Source organism: Cheilinus undulatus, linkage group 5, assembly GCF_018320785.1.
Source record: "Cheilinus undulatus linkage group 5, ASM1832078v1, whole genome shotgun sequence".
In the NCBI taxonomy this organism is placed as follows: domain Eukaryota; kingdom Metazoa; phylum Chordata; class Actinopteri; order Labriformes; family Labridae; genus Cheilinus; species Cheilinus undulatus.
The window spans coordinates 45132831-45155866 of NC_054869.1; the positions used below are offsets into that span (position 1 = coordinate 45132831).

General features: G+C 37.8%; 1 protein-coding gene across 1 annotated transcript in view; it reads right to left on the reverse strand.

Annotated features, from left to right (window-relative positions):
• Positions 1–1608: 1608 nt before the first annotated feature.
• osbp2b (oxysterol binding protein 2b) overlaps positions 1609–23036 on the reverse strand; it is a 119825-nt gene continuing 98397 nt past the window's right edge. Inside the window, exons 10-14 of the mRNA XM_041787132.1 lie at positions 20883–20986; positions 17895–17990; positions 15954–16138; positions 15626–15846; positions 1609–8139 (exon numbers count right to left, since the gene is read on the reverse strand). Of these exons, the coding sequence (XP_041643066.1) occupies positions 7997–8139; positions 15626–15846; positions 15954–16138; positions 17895–17990; positions 20883–20986 (749 nt within the window). The 3' untranslated portion in view covers positions 1609–7996. The remainder of the gene's footprint in view (positions 8140–15625; positions 15847–15953; positions 16139–17894; positions 17991–20882; positions 20987–23036) is intronic.

Below are 23036 nucleotides of genomic sequence, written 5' to 3' on the forward strand. Positions count from 1 at the left end.
ATCGATTTAAACACATGATGAGCTCTCCACCATCATTCAAAATATAACATATATTCTCAAATATAAAATCATCTCAACAACAATATATTAAAGTAAGTCTTTAGTAACTTTTAATTCATTTTCACCACTAGTCAGCAGTGATCAGTGCTCCTTCATGACTGTGCAGGATGATAAACAACTATACAATGACTTCATGACAGAAGAAATGAAACATCCCTGCATCAGTTTCCATCCTCATATCTGACGTAACTAATAGGACTGGGATTTTAAGCAACAAGTTATGGAGGCCCTAAGGGGACACTGGCAGGAAAAATATTAAAAAAATAAAGTTCCAGTTACACATACAAAACCAATCCTGTGAGCAAGATATCATTGCTTACACTCAGAAAATTATTGTTTGTGCACTAGTTTATCACAATGTCTACAAAGTTTATGCCATCTTAAGAGTCTTCTGCAATCTCAATGAGGTTCACTTGTGCACAAAATTCCTCTCTTGTGCACAAAAACGTCCTCACGACCGCACCAAACCACCACATACAACTTCTCTTGAGCACAAAAAATTGGCATGGGTTACATTTTTTGTGCACAAAAACAACTTATTTTCAACTTTTTCAGTCAGTATCCCTTTAAGGCTCCACAACATTTTATGTCTGTAAACAAGATGACCGAATCTGTTTGAATGGGGTAAAAGGAGACGGAAAAAAACCCCAGTAATGAGTCAAATTCAGAAACTTTTTGGACATTTTGAAAGCAAACTTCTTTGCCTCTTTCTTTGCAAAGTTTCATGAAGACTGATACCACTCATATCGGTGTTTAGCATGGTGCTAATGCCTGTAAGCTTAGCTTAGCTAAGAAACTGGAAACAGATGGCTATAAAGGTTGATTAAAAAAAACTCCTACTAGCCCTTCTAAAGCTAAAAAATAATCATGCTATGCCTTGTTTTTGTTGTTTGTACCCAAAGTTTAACGCATCATATTATTTCTCTGTTACATCGGTGCCTTTTTAAAGATGGATAAAAAGATTTTATGTCTTAACTCTGGATCTATGTCTTTTGTCATCAATATTTTAATACTCTTGATGCAAGACAAATTCCCCTGGGGGAGGTTTAATTCATGCATTCATTCATTTACTGTGTTTACTTGGGGAGGAAACTAAAACAAAAACTTTTGTATCTTGTCAATTTCAGGAGATCAAGCTGTTTTTCTGGGTAAATGAGAACGTGATCTTGGATTTCAACGAAAATTCTTTATGAAAAAATACAAATCTTCACAGTTTTTCTGAATGTATTGGTCTTGTTATATTAAATAAGATTTTCTAGGTTTTCCTGGTTCAATAACATAAATCGAGCATATAGCATCAGTTTAGGCAGGCCATGGAGACGAGCACAGCCATAATTGAGAAATAATCCAGCTGACGGGCAGCCGTTTTGCTCTAAGCACGCTACTGGATAATCGTTCTGATGCTGCCATATTACACTGCTCTTGCCTGGCTACCCTCTGCTGCCCTCTCTGCAAGCTGCTTTTGCAACCCTCCTCCACCCCAGCTCCTCCGTTATTCAGCATCTGACTTAATCAGTGTCATTCAGTGTTGCTCTGGGTTTTTGCTGCTTTTCTCCCTGCATTAGGCTTTCCTTATTGGCATAGGAAGAGCAGGAACATGTGCTGTTCCTGCTTGATGCTTTCCATGCAGGCTCGTGGAATGGCAGGGGGATCCCAGAACAGCCACACCACCTAACATATATAACAACCAAAGGTGCAAATTAAAAGGGTTGAATATTAGGTTGTTTTTTTTCCTGATACTGGTGCTAAATCCATACTTTTTATTCAGCGCTGGTGTCTAAACGGTGCCTGAATCAATACTTTTTAAGAAGAAAAAGTGTGTCGAAAGCCAACAGGAGACTAAATCCTATTCATTGCCAAAAACCACACATTTCTTGACAAAGCTGCCCCAACTGAAATAGTATTAATTCAGCAAAAACAGCCCTTTTTATGAATTGAAAACACAGTTCAGTTGTCAATTTAACATAATAGAATGGTCTGTGGTTTCCAAAGTGTGTGGACCAGGCTTCCTTTTGTACTTATGCATCAATAAGAAGTTTTTTGATGGGTGCAACTGCACTGTTGTAAAACACACATGGTGCATTTTATAGACAGCATGCATTTGCTGAAAGAGGGTGTTCAAGCTAGAAAGATGTCTGCGAAACCATAAAACCATGTTGACTGGGAAGGTGCAGAAATATTACTGAATTCCGAGCAAATATGACCGCTAACATCTACAGCCTGTCGTTTGCATGTGGAGTATATGAATGTGTATTTAACTGTTGTCATGATGTTTATAATTTGTGGCTAAATGGCTACATTTACTGTAGGTCGGTAGTTTTGTTTTGAACTGAACTAGAGCAGTAAAGCTGTATGCATTTCTCGCAGAGAGCCACAGCCTGCTGCCAAAGTTGCATGGTGCTGTTGAAATTTATCGCATTGCCTGATCAACTCTGAAATGGCTATTTTAAACTAGAAAAGAGAGATAAAATTGCTTCAAGAAATGCCAGTAGGTGGATGTTGATATCCTCTGACAAACAGGCTAGCTGTCTCACTCTGTTTCCATTTTTTGCAAAGCTAAGCTAACAGCTTCCGAAACATATCTTTGATATGAAGGGTCTTATTTTTTAGGTAGCTCTTTGCAAAAAGGTAATCCTCTAAACTGTGTCCAACTGCTTATGACTCCAACAACTAAAAAATGCAATAAAACCTTTTATGTCAATGAGTAGAAGAACATCTTTGTTAAAATAAAAAGGCAGAACTTTGTCAAAAAGGTGTTATTTCATAATCAGTCATTAAATAGCAAACATTTCACTAACTCTGTTATTTTTTTTTTTTTAAGACTCCCTCACTCTGTGTGAATGTCTGATGTTTATTTTTTGGTGTATTTGATTCAACTTTAGGAGGGGAAAGAAGGAACTGTCAGATGTATTGATCCATGAAATCATCACTGAACCACATTAACTGATGTGCTAGCATCAAGGAATCTATAAAAATATTTTCTTTGTGTTAACACTATTTTGATATAAAATAAGAAACCTGCAGCCAAATTGAGGGAGACTCAGATTTAACATCCATCTAAGCAGAATCGATACTGATTTAAAGCAAATCCTTCAAGCTCATTCAGATGTTTTTTTTCTGATTTGAACTATGCTGTACAGATAACTTATTAATACTCAGATTAGTATAATTACTCTTCAATTTACAATATCATTCATTATCACAAAATATTCACACAAATAGACGAGGCGGTAGAGACGATACCTCCAGCCCTGATTTCTACATTCCTAACAATAATTACAAAAAATAACTGTTTTTCAAAACGCTGTCACCAGAGACGTGTAGTGCACAGGTCAGGGGACTCGTTCCCTTGTTCAGTCAGTTAAAGGCAAAAGACCGAGGGTACCTTCAGAAGCTGATCCCAGATCAGCTGGTTTACGAAGACTGGATGAAAGGAAATCACATGTGGGCTGAGTGGAGAGCTCCAGCAGGGGGAGTAATCTGTGTCTGCATTAGTTTGCACAGCAGTGAGCGACAGGAACCAGCCCTGTCTGCTTCAATAAACCTCCATACAAAACGGCTCCAGCCTCATGTGAAGTCCTGCTGGAAAACTCTGAGCTACAAACTATGAGTGATGGATCTGTGGAGGTGCAGGCTAGAGGATGAACTGGTGGTAAACACTGAATGTGTCACTGATTTGGTACTTTGTATGAATACTAGGGCTGGGAAATACATCCAGTAAGACATATCGATAAATTTTCAAACATGGGGTCAGACTGTCATTAATACTGATGTGGTTTATGCTGTTATGAAAAACAATTGAATGAGTCTAATACCCCAAAAAATATTTTTTACAGTGAGAACCACTCACAGTAATGTGCTCACGAAAGATAATCTGTTTGAAATGTTCCGTCTAAATGGAAAAGTATAATCTGATTTATTATCATGGGCATTTGCATTATTAGTAAAAATAAATTACATCAATATGTGATACCACAGAAACAACATAGAAATCCTGGTCACCCTTAATTGGGTAATTTATTGTTTTAACCATCAAAAATTGCAGGCAAACTCTTACACACTGTTGAAGGCTGCAATCACATTGCTTCCAGCCCAACAGCAACTTTACTCACACTGTGGCTTATTTTGAGTTGCTCTGGTCACGCACGGCTCTCAAACACTCCCTGATTTCTCTATTATGCCTGATGACGGATTACATCTATATGTCACGTCCATGTTGCATTCCCATGTCTACGTTCATGCATGAACAATCTTACTGTGCCAAATTACACCTCTTCAGAGGAATACCATCATCTTACATGGCACGGAGCAAGCATACTGGTCAAACAAACTGGACTTTGAGGGTCAAATGAGCCTGGACACAGGCCTGATTGCCCAGTGTGAGCACACCCCAAATTGCACAATCCGTTGGCAACATTGGACAAGTGGGTGGAACTAGCAAGGAGTGAGGGATCCACTTTTCTAAATGTTGCCAAAAATGTCTGCAATTTAGACAGTAAACTGTGTCTTAGGTTTAAATAAGACTGATGATAATTCAATTTCTATACTTTTTGATTCCATCGATAATCAATTTAATGGAGATAATCATTTTGAAACATATAATATTTAAGTGCACAGAAAAATTTCACAACCTCCATGTGCAGACATGTTTCCAGTGTTTTGGTACAATTTATAGTTTGTAAGAGTTTTTCCTGCAATTTTCAGTATTTGAAAATGAAAAATTTCCCAACATCGTGGGCAATATTTTTACTAGAATCATATCCATTTTGATAAACTGGTATTGTGCCAAAATATGTGTACAGAAAAAAATGAAGGTATGTTGTGTAGAAGTCATAAGTTAATAAGATATGACTTTTGGTTGATATTGCCCAGCCCCAACTGTATATAGAGTCACTGCAGTAAACTGTGGATACAGGATGTGTTACTATGGAAGAGCACCAGAAGAGGACAAGGTAAAGAATCCCTACACATCAAACAGAGATATGTACTAATGTAAAGATTATCTTAAAGTGATACAGGTGTTTAAGGTTGCACCGCTGCGTCGCACTAATGTGTAACAACTAAACGTGCTCTGACACGGCAGAGTTTTACTAATAAGAATCACCGATGGAAAATGTCTCAAGCTGTTTTAGATGAAAATGCATCGAAACACAGAGACAATATTAAAATTCTGAACTAAATATTATATTTTCTACGTTGACTAGAATATAGTTGACTTCTAATTTTATGTTCCTACAGGGCAACAGCAACACTAACACCTGATTGAATATTTTTCTGCACATACAGTGTCGTACGTTCAGATAAACCAGCCTCCACTGTATAAAAAGAGCCGTACGATAAAAGTTGCTTGTCGTGAAGATCCAAAGTGTTTAATGGAAAACGGTACAACGTTGAGACCATACTGATATTGATAAATACCAGGGCTGTCAAACCATAAATCAGCATTGATAGCTGAATTTAAAAAGTTCATCATGATAAATCAAATCACTACTATGATTAAAATTAATCTGATTTGCATGTGGGGTCTAAGAGAAGTATTTTATGATTTGGACTTAAAAATTGATTATTAAAATGAGTGCTGATTTCTGCACTAGTGTGGTCTAAAACCATGACTTAGAGCCTTGGTTCCCAACCTGGGGTCCACGGCCCCCTTAGGGGGACACCAGAGTTTTCGGGGGGGGGGGGCATGAGGCTCCATCTGCTCTGAGGTTGTTAAAATTAGATTTGCACATAATAACTTAAATCATGATGTATTACTTATAAACAATCCATACAATTGTCTTTGGGTAAGAATATTTATGTTAACAGCTTGTTTGTTTGGATTTAAAAAAAAATAGGTCAATTTTGTTCAGAGTGATTATTCTGGCAAATAACACTGTTATACATTAAGAAATATATAGGAGTGCATGTACAAAATGACTCAATGATGTCCAGTGATCCCTGGCTGATGGAACAGCATTTACAATTTCAGGTGTTCATGTTTGGTTCTCTCTCTGTTTAGGGCATATGAAGAAAATCTGACATTAGATTTAATACTTTTTAATACCCTTTTTAAGACCCTCTTGATACATTTTCAAAATCTATTGGATCTATATTTTTGAACCTGTTACATAAGTGACATGGTATTCATATCTGTTTTGTGTTGATGATAGGATAAAAATGAGACAACATAGAAAATAAAAGGCCAGTAATATTTCTTATCTTTGTAGGTAAATTAAGCTTTCTTGAAGCATTTTGAGGATGGAAAAAGGGGGAAAAGACCTTGGTCTGATACCATAAGACAACAGAAGGTCTGATTATTTTTAGTCAAATGACCTAGTGTAGAATTAAAGTAAATTTTTACTAGTTCGGCACTTCAGTTGAAACCAAAAAAGTAGAACAGCATAAATTTAGGTCTGAGAAAAAAATACAACATGGCATTATTGCCCATTTCAGGACACTTATTCTTTAACATTCTTTAATTAGATTTTGATGCACTGATGTTTCCATGAACACTGTACTGCTGCAGCTGATAAAATACAGCTCACTATAGTTGAGTTATGCTCATTTTACTATTCTGACAGAGTTTCAAAAGAACATCACATGTGATTAAAATGACTTTTAACTCAAAAGAAGAAAAACATTTAATAGCCTTCTTTGATGAAAATACACATTTAAAAAGCAACAACATCTAAGACCCCATAGTCTTTCATTTGAGACTTTTTAATACTTTTTAAGAGCTTTAATTTTGGCTAAATTGATTTATCAACTTTTAATGCTTTAAAGACCCTGCAGACACCCTGTGTTTAAGTTACCCAGTTTGGTACTTTGTAGTTTTATTGTCTTAAGAAAAGGGCGCTTTACTTCCTGCTGGACACAAACTTGTGTTCACTTAAAACAAAAAGAAGAACCTTTAGTACGATACAATTTTAGCTTAGACAGGCAAAAAAGAGGTTGTGAAATATTTGCTATTACAAGGTGCAGATTACTTCTGACTTGTCCACTTAGCTGTCTGTGAGTTTTATCTAAAGTCAAACGAAACATTCACAGGAGCAGTGGTGTCCTTAATTTTCATCAGTGTGAGAGCAGGTAGACCCTACGGTGCTTTCCACATATGGTAGCTTAACTACAGCGTACCTAAATGAAAAATATAGAACTTGATTATTTTGATTTAAAAACCTGAAAACATTACAATTGTCCCTTGATCACATCATGATGTAATCTTTAAATCTGGCAGCCCTTTCATTTTTCAACAGTGTCTCAATTATGAATTTGACTTAAACACTTTGGATCAACTCAACTTTTTGATAAAGAGGCATTTATTTAACATCTCTTGCTTAAAAAAATTAAGAAGAGGGAATTAACGAAATTGAAATAACTCAATAAGGCAATAACGATCTAATCTGAGATTTATAAAGTGTGGCAATCATGAACTCAGTACTGGTGAATAAAACCAAAGATGAGGACACTTTTTAAATGTTTTGTCCTTGTTTGATTTTGTCCCTGTTAACTATCAGTGGATAACCTTGAGCTGTATTGAAATGGGTTGTCTGTCCAATCTCTAAGTCTCCTAAAATGGGTTGAACACAGAAAAGTGCATTGTGGGTAGGATTTAGAAAGCACCTGATTTCAGGGGTGTGTAGGTGCCTTTATTGTGTGGTGCTACAACTCAAGCACCACATCACATCCACACATTATCTCTCAGCTGTTTCAATAAAGTGTCAAAGAGGACAACGCGGGGAATACCCCGTCTTTATCCCCAGAGTAAAAACAGAATGAGAGAGTGCACATTTGGAGGTACAGTGTAATTCGAGAGCGTGTCAAACATACACATTCTCGTGCTCACAGAAGGTCCACAAGGTGCTCACTAGCCTGCTATGCCCTATTGCTTCAGGAGCAGAAGCAGAGGAGTTCCCTGCCCGATGAGGTTAGGAGTGAATCGCGGCGAGTTCCTGGGTTAGAAGATGTCAGGACACATGCTCCAGTCCTGTCTCTCCTTACACTCCCAGTAGCCTCCCTTGTACACAAAGTTTGTCTCTCCAGTGATGGAGTCTCTCCTCTGGTGAAACCACAGCGGCTGGTAGCCTTCGTATTCTCTACCTGTGGAAAGAAAGAGAAAACAGCGGTCATTCAGATGTCTTCTTTAAATCACACACTCTAGTGGAGAAGCCACACAAGCAGGCAATTCACTGAGCCATCAATTCTCCTCCATACATAGTTCATATGCATATGTATGGGAAGCAACCAATCGCTGTGCACTACATTTGGGATGGTTCCAGATGTGGATAGAGCTTTTTGACTGGTGAAAAAGTGTTGATTTAATAGAAATGAAAACATTAAAAACGACCTGGACTGATCATGTTGAATGGGAAAATTATGATTGAAGTTTGGAACTCTTCAAATCCAATAAGTTGATGAACGCATGAAGGCTTTAAAGTTTGGGCTGTCAATGCTAATGCATTAATTGCAATGTGATTAAGGTCTTTATTGCAAAAATGGTCTAAATAGCTTTAAAACTGCATTAATTGCATGCTATTTTGTCATTTTAGGTGCTTTGTAATTTAGCTACCATAGCATGGAAGCAGCTGGATGCTACTCAACTTCTTGCTCTCATATTTATGGAAAATAAGATCACCACTGTAACTTACAGACAGCTCAGTGGACAGGCCAAAAGTCATCTGCACTTTGTAGATATCTTTATTTCCTTCCCTATCCATTGCAAGTTCTTTTTTCAGTGGATCAGCTATCTTTTGATCTAACATAAGTTTTGCATTTTCATCCAAGATATCATTGTTTTATTTGAAAAGGAATTAAAGTACCCATAGCTTAACACAGCTCAAATTACAAAGTAAAAGCATAACACTTAACATCATGCGAGTATCAGACACAGTTTGGATGGTGCAGCATTGTATGCTGGCTATCCACTACATCTGTTTGACATTTCTTTTTTATTTTGAATGGGGAGAACTAGAAGTGTGGTGCTTGTAATGACAAACCTTTGATGGCTTTGAACCACATAGTTTTGCTTTCAAAAAATCAGTCACAGCCTTTCAAACATGGATATTATTAATGCAGGACTATCTTCATGTTGGAAAACAAGCTAACAACAAGTGAAACATTCAGAAAAAGAAAAATATATTTCACAGTCTGAGCCATCTGAGCGTGTGTTTGAGCCAAGTTTGCCCGCTTTGCAGACAGAAGTGCAGACAGCTCAATATTTCTGTGGTTTCATCTTTTGCTTGACTCTATTGATGTTTTTGAAATTATAAGGTAAGGCCTAGGTATCATTGCTCTGATTGTAAGAAGTCTGCAGCTTTTTAATACTGCATAAATCCTGAAAAAATAAATGATCTGTGCACATTTGTGGGCTTCTGTTTCCCTACTTTGGCTGTTCATTGGAGAAGAGAAACCTTGCATCCAACTACGTTAAGTTGCACTGGAGAAACCACACAACTGTTCTGCACTGTTGTTAAACAATTGAGTCATGTTAACTGAAAAATAGCTACAACAGCTCCATTTTTTTGCATTGATAGAACACATTTTAGTTTTAAGTAAACAGTATTCAATCATTATTTAATTTTTTTTCTTGTAAATGTACTGAAATTATTTGACAATTCTCCCTTAATATGCATAGTTTTCCCTGGATGCCTCTAGGCATTAGACAATTTTGCACCATGAGTAAAGTTACTGACTCAGTTAGAGAAGTCCTACCTGTGGGATGCAACCACAATACACAATAGAACATGATGGAATAGGACGTCCTGGTTCAGTGTGCACCTTGTAGTTATTGTTATCATATGTCCGCACTTTGTCATTTTTCCATCATACTTAGTTTATTAAGTGTTAATTATAAAGTATCTTAAGTTACTTAAATCAAGTTACTTAGTTTTGGATTGCATGATTTTTAAAGTCAGGTTTACTACTTGGGTTTTACAGTATACTTCTGCAGAGAAAACAATGAAACATGAATTCCTGAAAAAAATTAAATGTGTTGCATTACCTGGGAATCATTAGATGCTGGTGAGTCATTTTGTACATGCATCCTTGCATATTTCTCGATGTATAACAGTGTTAAGAAAAGCAGAATAGCATTTTGAAGCTGTATCCTTGCTCTTAGTCGTGGTTTCAGAAACTGCTGGACTGCCAGTGCTGCACTTATTTAAATCCTCGATCTAGAAGTCAAAATTATAAAATACATCCCTTCGACTTTCTTTGATAAAGCCAACGGTAAGAACTGGGGCATATTGTCAACATAGACCTAAAATTAATGTGAAAATGGAAAATAAATTAATATTTAAACATGCAATTAAAAAGATGTGTTTAAATGTGATTAACTTTTAATCCAGTCGTTATTAGATATTTTTTTTTAAAAAGAATCAATTTTAAGCCTGGTTAAAATTCAGTGCTCTAAACTTGGTATAATGTTGTGGTGCCCCTATAAAACTTGAAGCAGAAGAGCAAAGCATGTGGCAACTTGTATTCTGTTGGTCAGTGTACCATCTCTGCACCAACAAGCAATCAGATAAGAGACAATGACAATGCAGTGCAAATGAATCACCTGCTATTGTGGCTTCACCACAGCACACTAAAATTAATAATAGAGTTTAGTTTTCTATTGTGTCATGTACAGTAACTTAACATGAAGGCTATTTCTGCATGAAAATGTCACATGTATGCAGGAAAAAGGCTTTTTTTCCTGAGTTATCATCATGAGGGGATATCATGCAGTTCCCACACAGAGGCAGAACACACAGAGGACACACAGAGGATGGTGTGTGAGTGTACAGGTGCGTGTGTGTGTCTGTGTGTGGGAGTGATGTACAACAGAGGGGCACAGGGCGACCCCCACTCACCAGAGTCATAATCACACTCTGACCACCAATAGAGGGAGGAAAAGAAAGACAAGTCATGGGTACATCCAATACAGTCTAGCCTACACACACAACACATACACAACACACAAACAGAGCTGCCACCAGGATGAAACATCGATAAATATCGCTCTTAGTGGGTTAATTTCTGCCTTGTGATCTGCTATGATTGGAATGAGCTCAGCAGCTTTGACTGTCACCCTCAAAGAATCTTAAGACTGCAGATTTGTTAATACTTCTTGATCATTTTATTTGATTTTACCATGCCTAAGTAGGGGTACAATGAATCATAAAGCACACAGTTCAGAAGGTTTCATGAATTTTAGTCATGGAAATAACATCAATGTACTGGATGTACACAAAAGATATCTAATCTGTAAAACTCAGTCTGAGCATTTTAAGGCTCAACTAATCAAAATGCAAAAGTTTTATTATTGAATTTTACTTTATTCTATTTATCAACGCAACAGACAATTAAATAAAACATAAAATCTCTAATCTTGAATGCAAAGGAGCAGGAAGAAAAGTAACACTGCACAATCTGCTCCTCTTTCACAAGATATTAACATAGTACACACAAAAAAGTCCATGGCACCTACACACACAACTTCAACATGGCTGAAGCTCCACAGAGATTTATTAGCAGTATACATATTTTACACCATTGTGATAAATATTTCCAGCCTGCATACTGAGCCATATACGAGCCACAGCTCTATTGTGATCCATTGCACCACTAAGGCTTCATTTTAAATCTGTTCAGGCTGTTTGTTTCATTTATAACTAGCTATAAACTTTCGTTAAACATCGAATTCAGCAGCCGAACATAAATATCTTAAGCTTGACTGTACTTCTGAAGGGGGGATGACCAGCTGCTTTTAAGAGTGTTTTTCACATTTCAAAGTTTCTTTTGAAGATACATTTATAGTCGACACAGAAACTCTGCCAGCCAGAGTCACACAATGAAACAGATTTATTTTATTAAAAATTTAAAATCTGTTTCATCTTCCTTACATTAATTAGGTATTGTGAGTTCCTCTAAGGGCCTGTGTCCACAAACATTTTCTGTCCTCTCAGCTCTTATTTTACTTAAAATACCACAGCAGTTAGGAGTTCCAGCATTCAGGGGCGCCAGTGGCCTAGTGTTTATGTTCATGCACGCCATAAACAGAGGCTGTTGTCCTTGAAATGGAATGCCCAGGCTCAAATAAAACCTGGGATGTCTTTCCCTTCTATAGATCTTTCTAGTTTGATTCTATCTGCTGGCATATCTGAATAAAGGTATAAAAGCCTGACAATAAATCTTAAATAAAGAAATGCAAAAATGCTCTTGGTGTCGGCTTAATTCTTGTGGCTGGACTAACCCACTTGCACTTCAAGTTAAAATAGTTTGAATTTTGGTATAAAACCTGAAACTAACCAGTCAAAAGGGATGGGACTACTAAAACCCAACTTTGCTGAATACATATATTCATGTGCACAAGTTAAGGTATGTAGGGCACTGAGGATTCATCGTGCGCCCTGATGAGCCACAACCTGGAGCTGGAAGCAGGGGGAGTAGAGTCAAAGTCAACACATATGTGTGCCAAGGTCAAGCTCAACAGCATCTCTTTTGTCTGGGTCTTTTCAGCCATGGTAATATGGGCGGAGTCCAATGTTGGTTTTCAGGCCCTTGAGACATCCACAGTATGACCAGGGGCTCATGGCAACCCTACTACCTGCCCTGACAGTACCCTAGGCTGTTGGGGGGGGGTAAGTCCTCTTTACTAAGATACAAGTAAGGGGGGCTCAAGGGAAAAGAGGTTGGGAACCACTGCCCTAGGCCAAGGGTCATCAACTACATCTGTACATGGGCCAGCTTTTTCCTAGACAGATGCTTTGAGGGCCGGACTTGAAATAAACTCATTAATGCATTTCCTTTTAAATACTTTATTTTTCAAATGGACATAAATTTTATCCTTTGGCAGTGAGTTCAGTCATGATTCCCTTTACCATGACCAGCCACAGAGTGGCAATTGAGTTATATTGGCCTCATATTTCTGGGGCTGTCATGTTGCCCATCACTGGGTTTGATGCTTTTATGCTTGATTGATGAAATCACGAGAAAAGAAACCAGCCGTTTTTTTTTGATTTTCAGGCAGGGAAAATTACACTCTGAAAGATCCTGAATCCACAATGCAGCAGCTTTAATCAAGAATAGACTAACTAATTTGTTTATTTTTGTCCGGCAGGTAGATTTCAGTAGAAAAGATTTAATGTTAAGCCATTACTTTCAAAATGGTTTTAATCTTCATTGTATTAGAGGTTGTTTTAATAATTATTGGGATATAAAGAAAAAGGATGCCTTAAATACCACAGTATATTTTTTCCTCTGTATATTTTTTATTTTAAAAATCTTTTTGGGGCCAGATGGGAAGCAGAGGGGGGCCAGATGTGGCCCCCAGGCTGCCAGTTGATGTTCACTGCCTTAGGCCATGCTTATTCGCCACACCCCTTGCTCTGCCCTTAAGGTGTGGACTTTATTATTTTTTCGAACATATTATTTTCCCATGCCCCTGGTAATATGCAAGGACATCCAGAGCACAGGCAGGATTCAGTCCTCCTTCCCACTTGATGGGAGGCTTACCCGCCACATCTCGCCTTACTTCAGGCTCAATTTTTTTGGCCCAAATATGCCTGAAAGTTCTGCACAGTACTGTATATAATTTTTTTCAATAATTAATTGTTCAGCTCTAGAAGCTTAGCTACTGACGGGACACAAATTCCTTCCATTCTATTTTTAAAAATCTTCTTGGAAAAAAAAATAGAAAATGAAGCATATGAATTGAATTTCCCTTGGGATTAAGGTATCTAGCTCTCTATCTATCTCTCTATCTAGGAATTTTAGACACTCTTAACGTCACTACCAAGAAATGAAATGTTATATCTATATATAGTTTTTGGTAATACTCATTGCCAGGCAATGCTTGCACTCTATTTTTGTTTTGTTTTTCTTCCCTTACCCTTCCTGTATTATTTATTTTGGCTGTCAAGATTAATGGACATAACTTTGATTAGCTAAGGTCCACAATAAGTGCATTCATTTTTTTTAAATTGGAATAATTGCATGTTTTATTGTCCCTATTAACATACTTTAGTTATGGCGCATCAGCATCACCCTGCAGCCACAGTCATGTAAAATAAGTCCACCACTGCTCCTGAATGTCTAATTTCAAGTTTAAAAAACTCACAGATAGCTCAGTGTACAAGTCAAAAGTCATCTGCACCTTTTTAACAATCTCTTATTTTATTTCAAATCCCATGACAAGTTTGTTTTTCTGTGGTTAAGAGCATGTTATAATGGTCTGTATCCAAACAGGAAGTCATTTACCCTTAGTTTAAGATGGTAGAGACAACCAAAATGACACAAAAATAGTTTAAAATGCAAAATAGGTGTGATTAATTGCGATTAACTACAGAAATTTACAATTAAAAAAATGTATCTTTTGTGGCAGCCCTAATTATTTTGTTCTTTTTAGGGAGCCAGATTTGACATGGTCAGGAATCACAAATGGAAATTAGTCTTTTGGCTAATTCTGGCATATTCACAGAAATGTTGATTAATATGCATGATGTGTTGCCTAGTGGCATTTGCCACTTCAGGGATTTACTTTCTTGGCTTTTGTGGGTTGGCTTACGGAACTTTCGTGGGTGAGCTTGTTTTGTTGGTAAGTTGGTCGACAGTTGAAGCCAGACAGATGGGAACAATCCACTGCCATCCACTTAGAAGCATATGAGGGGAAATGCTGTGAGTGTTTTGTGTTATAAGAGATATTGGACTTTGTATTTTATAGGATATTGTTGAATTATGTTTGTATAATTTGTAGTTTATTTCATGTGCATGTTCGATATAGTTTTTTTTTTTGGTGTAGTAGAGATGGAATGTTTTTGTATCTTCATTTGCAGTTTTCACCACATGTTAATGTTGGCAAAGTTTGGTAAATGAGAGAAACCTTACTATGACTGTCTTCATTGCAATTGTTTAGCTTGGTGTTATGTCAAGAGTTTTACACACTAGTGATACTGGAGGTAATTGAGGCACTGAAAATTGCTTGTGCAAAAATCACTGTAGTGGACACAGGCTCTTGGGACTACAATAACCACGAGGCTTAGCTGTGACTGCTACATGGAGTGAGCTGGTCAGAGTTGTAAATTAGAGCCTTTGGGACTCAAAAATGATTGTTCTTGCAATTTGGGAAAAACCCATTTGTTTCCACTGCGAAATCCATTCAAAGTTTATCCAAACTCTGAAAGCAAAATGAGTAGACTGCTGACTGTGTTATATTACAGGTCACTACAATACATAATCTCTGGCTGCCACCCAACATAATTTCAGCTCACTGATTAGTTTTTTTCCCCAAATAAAGGTCCTTAGGGTTATAATTAACTTTTCTCCTTGTTCAGAGGGTTTGATCTTTGGCTTTTAAATAAAAAACAGGTATTTTCTGATTCAGTGGCTTATCTTTTTCTGCTGATTATACAATTTCATGCTCTGACTCCCCTAACCCCACTGAGGCAGAAAATTAATGGGACTTTTACCACGCTGACCCTGGATGCCCTTCCTTCCAAAAAAAAAAAAAAAAAAAAAACCATAATGCATTTTTTCTTCATCCTTTTTTTTATCCCTGCCTTCTACTCACTTTACAGCCTATCACACACATCAGTTCATTTCATACCTTCATCCAGAGCCTCCGAGGCCTCTGCTTCCCTCCTCCTCCTCACAGCTCTTTGTTTCTCCTCTAGCCTCTGTTTCTCTGAGTTTGCTTCATCCCATCGGCCATCCTCCATCAACCTCTGGTCCGGTCTCAGCCGGCTGTCGGTCAGTCCCACTCCCTCCTCCTGCTCGTTCAGGGTCAGGGCCAGTGCTGAGAAGTAGTACATGTTCTCAGCATTCTCACTGAGAGACAGAGAGGGAATATTGATTCCACTGTACAATCGATGAACATTGCAGCTGTCGGAACATCTTTTGAAACATAAATACAGGTCGATGATTAAAGTGCTTACGGTAGAGGGTATTTCTTCCATAGCAGTTTGGGGGACAGCGTCTGATAGACGGTCTTCTGCTTGCCCTCTGATCCGCTACCCCCTCTGCTGCTCTGGACGATCTTGGCACTTTCGATTTTATCATCCCACGTACCGGAGAGGATGTAGTGAGCATGGCCCCCGCTGTCAGCTACCACACCTGTCACCTAGAAAGAGTATGAGGGAAAAAAGGAAAAATAGAAGACTTAAATTCCTCCCGATCTTGAGCAAGTAAAATCACAGTCCTCTCTGAAGGACATTAGTAAATCTCCATTAGGATTCAAAGGAGTTTTATTGTCATTCCAGTCTACATTTCTATGCAAAAAAAAAAAGAATGAAATTGGTCACTGAGGTCCTGGTAACATCCAGTAAACAAAGGGTATGGGTATATGGGTATGTTTTTATGTGCAAACAGCACTTTGGATTGTACATTTGGACTGAAAGTCTTTAAATATTGTTTAATTCTAACTTCATGGTATTTTTTATGATTTTGGTACAGTTAGGTATTCTTATTTTAATCCTTTAAACTTTAATGAGTGCACTATGTGGTGCAGGATTGGTATGAATTCAAGGTATATTTCAAAGTAAGAAAAGCATTGAAAGTGCATCAAAATGAGTGTTTTAAATTAATATTAATTATACAATTTAGCTGATTAAATCATTTCAAAGAGGATAACACTGTGACCAAAAGTAAAGACGAAAAAGTAAGGACTTAATTGACTGAAACTGGACCAAAACGTGTTTTGACCAACTAAAACATCAAAGGCTGCAAATGACTAGAGTGTGACTAAAACGACTAGGCAGTTTAATTTAAAGACTGAGTCTGAATTTAAAAAAGCTACAAAAATTAGCACTGCCTTCTTGAGTTATAGCTCATGAAAGTACTGTATTGCTTTGCTAACCCACTAAACCTGTGCAAATGAGACAAAAAACAAAAAACAGACTAATTCACAAAGCACTAAATGGTTTAATGCTTCTCTATTGGCACTAATGTCCATATGTATGTTGAGGCTGTTTGCTCGTAACAAAACAAGCCATTCTGCATGAATTTCATCCAAATTAGCCTCTTTCTCTGCAAATTAACCTCACTGCAAAAAACAACTCTTAATTTACAAATGCCAGCACTACTAGCTGCACACAGAGCAAAAAAGAATCTCCATCTGCTGAGAGTTGATGATAACTGTGCATCATTATTTGTGAGGAATGACAAAAATTCTACCTTTGCATGACCAAACAATAGGTGATACTATCTGCAAATACAGTTTGAAAACATTACACCAAACTTTTACTATAATAATCACCCATAAATGACCAATAAAAGACAATGATTATGTTGCAGACATAGACACAGTTTCCTGAGTTTAGTCTTACTAAGGTAAAATAAGTTATGATAGTACTTTATTATCCACAGAGGGGAAAAGTTGGCATTGCAGCAACACAAGAGTAAGAAGGGATGGTAAAAATACAATAGAACTGTTGACTTTACTGGAATTTTGGTCAAATAGAGGCAAATACCATCCGTGAGAAAATGATAAATCATGATTCTAGAACAGTCCTGAGACACAAACAACAAAACTTGCATCAAATCTGTGAATTCTGGACTTTCAGGCTCATCATCTGTATGAAGGCAAAATTAAACCCCAACAGGGGACTAAAGAGAGGCGTAAACTACACAGAAACAAGACGTGTGCAGCTGTTACAGTCTTTGAGACTTTGGGATGGAGCAGATAGCAGGAAGAACTGATGCACAGGCTTTAGAGCTATGAGCAGCCACTACCCATTCTTAATGAATTCCCTCCTGATAGTACTGATAGATTTGTTAGAGCTGTCCAGCAGGAGGCAGCACAACACAAATTATCCAGCCATCATACATGTATGACGTCATGCCAAGGTCAGGCATCAGGGATGGTTTAAAGTGTTTACCTTGCGTGGAACGTCCCTGGAGAAATAACTGTAGGGAGAGAACTTGAGTTGGCAGGTCTCCTTGGTCTTGTGGTTCACAATCTCAATGTCCCCAGACTGTAAATACACAGAGAGAGAGTTGGAGAGATGAGAACTTTATACTAAAGATAGTCATTCTGGTTATTTAACAGGGTGTCAGCAGCAAAACATATATGGGAAAATAGCAAGCAGAATCAGCTTAGCATTGAAAAGTTCTGGTTGAATGTGGTAAAAATGAGCATTTCATCCCATTTTATTCTACTCGGTCCAATCTTATACCTCATTTATTTTATATTCTGTTGCTTCTTATCCCCTCTGAGATTTTTTTGAGAACAAAAAAGTCCCCTCCAAGGATTGTCTCACTGTCATTTTTGAGCAAACAAGGATTCCAACTTGAACTGAATCAAAATTCAAAAATCAGAACATGTTCACTATATTTGTGAAAGATGCTTATGCTAGTGCCATGCAGTTCAACCTTTTCTCCTTATGTTCTCTTTGTTTTTTGTAATCACTCTCTGCATTCACTGTGAGGAGAAAAAAAATTATAAACTAGTTTTAAGTTTCTGACTGATGCTGTTCTGCACCAGAGGGCAGCAGAGCGGTGAAGTCATGCATGGAGGTGGTGTTAGAGGGTACATTTATTGAATGGTATCAGCATTACAAGTAAAAATTGAGCAAGTTAATGAGTCTGCATCATTGCAGAGATGATATTGTTTAGAACAGACTAATAAGCACATTATATAACATGAAGAATATTTTATGTAACTATCTCTGTTGTAAGCCATACTTTAAATAGCCAAGCACGGAAGCCTCTTCACACGCTAATAGTTGTATCAGAGTATGTAAAGAAGCTTTAGCAAGTAATTAGCTGCAACTAGGGAGTGAAAAACATTTAAAGAAACTCTCTTTGCAATCACTAAAAGAAGTCAGGAAAGCACTTAAATGTCTGCATAAATGATTTTTATCTGTTCAGTGCACTTATGATTCAATAAGAATATACTTCAACCAGAGTTTGGAGAACATTTCTCCATTTTCTCCTAACCTCAGGGAACTCTTAAGTCTTTTAGAAGTCCTTCTCACCACTCTCAACACTCTTTCATCTTTAGAGCTCTGTTAAGAGCTAAGGGCTCTTCTGGTTTCATTACTTTACACATCCTCTCCTCGACTGACCTGAAAATCATCTTCCTCCACCATGATGATGAAGAATCCTCAGATTTCTTACATGCAACTGGAGGAGGCAAGGATTGAGGAAAAGACACTTCTGGGAAGTTTATTTCTGTTTCCTCATATAACTTTCTCACATCATTTCCTTGAGTCTTTGCTCCTCTCAGTGAGGAAGTGAAACAGAGATGTGAGGCAGAGGACACGAGGACAGAGGAGGCAAATGAGAAGTCTTTAGGTGTTCAACATCAGTCAAAGTGAAATCACAAACTGGTGAGCTGCTGAGCTGAATCTCCTCAAACCTCGCTGTACAAACTTTTAAGAAATCCCTCGATCTAAAAATATGATTTCGACTCAGCTGGTGCTGAAGGGCCAAAGTTCTATAAAATGGTCAAACATATCTACTGCAAAATTAGGTGTCCCTATTTCATATCTATTTTTTTTTACCACTTGAACACTATTTTGTTAATAAACTTTGAGTTAATTAAACGTACCCTTAATTGTTAGATTACTGGGTGACGAACGATCCAGTCAGTGTCATTACTGTGCAGAACAAAAATGACTATGTAAATGGTGGGTTAATAACAAAAGTGAGTAGGTAAGGTGGGCAGCTATGAGAGTTGTATCTATTCATGACATGGATGGCAGCATCTATTTTCTTTCTTCTTTTTTTTAATTATTATTTTTTTAACCTTACCATTTGACATTGTAATCAGTTATCTTTTTTCATTTTCTTGAATGTAAAACAAAAAGATGGCAAACTATATGTATTCTCTGTTGATCTTTTAAAAATTCAATAAAAATTCTGTTTGGGGAAAAAAAAACGATTTCAAAACTTTTTAGATTATTCCAAATAAAGGAGGAGCTCAGAACGAGGAGCATAGAAGTCTTCTAGCAGAGATGGAACACGACTAGTTTTGAGGAATAGCATCCACCAAAAAGCCTCACTACCACATGGTTCATGACTCTTTTTTTCAGAGTTTATGCTCACAGTGTTGATCTGCTCAAAGGTCACATATTTTACCCCTTTAAGGCAAGTTTATTTTGGTCTCAGAGTTCCCCAAAACATGCCTGTGAAGATTTTTTCTGGAAAAAACCCCCTCCAGTTTGGATTTTTGCATTGCTGAAAAACCCCCTCTGTTTCAGTCGAGCTCAGAACAAGCTGTTTCTGTGTCTGTATCTTTAAATGTTACTGAACTGTCTGACTCCACCCCTCTGAGGAAATGGATGTGGCCCTCCTGATCCTCCTCTCAGCTGGAGCTGTTTGGTGATAGTCTTACTCACAGTATTTTGCTTCTGTTTAACATTAAATTACTTAAATGGCAAAAGTTATCTGCAGCTGATAAGTCTACATGCCCTACACCAAATTATGCTCTTAAAAGAAAAAATTAAAGAGCTGTGACTCAATGAATCTACCTTAATTCCACACAAACACCAACTGGTACAACACATAACATGAGCCTGAATTAGAAGAGATTAGAAGTGTTCAAGTAAACACACATGACTGTGCAATGACTGACTGACTGACACGCAGATGCAAAAGCGGCCCCTCCCTCCTGTATCTGAGCCATCTTGGAGAAAGAAGAAGCTGTTATTTTAGGGCGTTATTAGAGATCAAAGCTATAGATAAATCCCTCGAGACTGTGGAGCCCCTTATTCATGTGCTGTAAGGCTCAGCTCTGATTCTCCTCTTCTCATCTCTCTGCTCTGATGCTCTCCACCACACATCAGTGCTATATAGGAGAGAAAAACATCTATGGGCTGCTCTGGGAGATCACAGTCATTAATGGAGAGGGAAGAAAAACCTACCTGATCAATCCACAGCTTGCCGACGATAATGTTGTGCACCGTGGAGGTGACCTTTCTCCACACATAGTGGTTCCCGCTGGCGTGGAACTGCAGGTGAATGGCACCTGGGGAGGGACAAAAGACTGTTGAAGGTAGCGTATCACAGCTGCTTTGTTACCAATCTGAACAGTTCTGACAGTGTTATATTGTTTATTTTTCCTTTTGTGGTTCTTATGGTGTTTCCATCAAACAGTCCAGTTTGCATGGTAATCTTGCCTGTGTTTCCACAGTTAGTGTCTGTCCAGCCTCACTCAGAGTAATAGGAACTCCTTTTTTAGAGATATGAATAATTTGACTCAACTCAATAACAAGAGTCAGTCTTTCTGCTCCCAAATGATCTTAATTAGGGCGTTTTTATGTCTATTAACCAGTGGTTCTCTACTGGTTTATCTTAACAACTGCCATCAACGTCTTAATGAGAAAATGTCACCCAAATTTTCAAAAGTTTTAAACCAACTAATGCTAGAAGTGGCAGCTCAGGCTAAAGATGACACAAAATATGTGATTAAAGGAAGAGGAAAGACGAAACAAAAATGTTTAAAAGTGTGTCTAGTTCAAGGAAGCCAAAAGGAGGACATACTGAAGATGCTGACATTTTAGTTTACTCATTAACTTTGATATATTTAATTTGTTTTTGGAATATTGAGAAATGCACAAATTATCATTTTACTCATTATGGCAAGTACATCTAAAAAAATAAGAATACTGTGAAAAAATTCCTTTTTTTGCAGTGATTTCATTCAAAACTAAAACTTATATATTCTAGATTCATCTCATACAAAGTGAAATATTTCAAGACTATTCTTTTGTTCTACTCTTTAATCTTTAACCTTTGGTGGTCCAAACCCCTAACCTTGCAAAGCAGATGGTTACGCCCGTTTCCTTGTTTTTCACTGGCAAATCCATCTTACAAAGCTCCCATCTGAACCGTTTAGGTCTGGTTAGAAAGTGACAGGACCAATCAGCTGCGAGGGGCAGTACTTTCAGGCGCAGCAGAGTCGTGACGTAAACAAACAGCAGCAAGAGCTGGAGCAAGTTATGGAGGAAGAGATTAGCGTGGATGTTGCTAAAGCGCCAGTTTTATCAGAACTTGACGACATTTCTTCGTGAAAAGAAGAACAAAGACAAGCAGTGAGTTGTTTTCCTTTCAAAAATTACAAAAGTCGAATACTTACATGTCTGTAGTCGCTATGTTTCGCGCTATTCCTCAGTAGCTGCGCACACACAGCTTGCTAGCGGCTACGTCACATGCTTTGTTGCTCTGATTGGCCCATAGAGATGTGACAGAATCATACTCCGAGGATTTTTCAAAGCCTCTGCCTTTTCTCAAACGTTTCCTATTGAAGCTTTCCCAGATGGATGTGTGCAACACATCCATCTGGCGTGTCAGGGTACCAAACCCCCACTTTGGGTACAAATGCTCTTAACTGTAAGTGCTGCTGGATTTTTCTGTTTCCACGTTGGTAGAATATGTCACAGAAAAGATAAACACAGTATTGATTCCCCCTTATGGTTTGTGATTTTGAAAATAAAAGTTCATTTTAGCCTTCAACAGAAGAAACCATACTAACCCCGTGGGCACAGAATGGTTTTGTTCAGAATTTTTCCTAGCTCAATTATACAGTGAATCAAGTCATTTGTAGGGAGATTTATTGCAGTGAAACCTATGAAGAAGGACAAGGCCATGACCACAGGGAGATGCACCAAGCACACAAACAGCCAGCCTGAAAAAGGCATCAGACTGTACAACCCACTGAAGACAGCTCTACGGCCCACTTCTGGGTCTTGACCCTCCAGTTGAGAACTAGTGATCCACATAATAGAAAATGGAAAGTTGTTCTTAAATAGGAGCAGACTCTTATTGTTCACATAAAAGAGCCGGCTCTTAGAACTGGCTTGGAATTTGTCAACTGGATTTGAGTGACTATTTCAAGGTAATCTGCCCTTCACTAGGTTTATTTCCTTTGAAAGTGTGTTCATGACAAAAGGAGGGAGAAAAACTGTTAAAAAGGCACCACTAGCCTCTTTGCTCTATAGAAATAATTGTGAATTTGCAGGGGGATGATGATTCTTTCAACCAATCCACAGACTCCACCTTATACGTAGATCGGATTG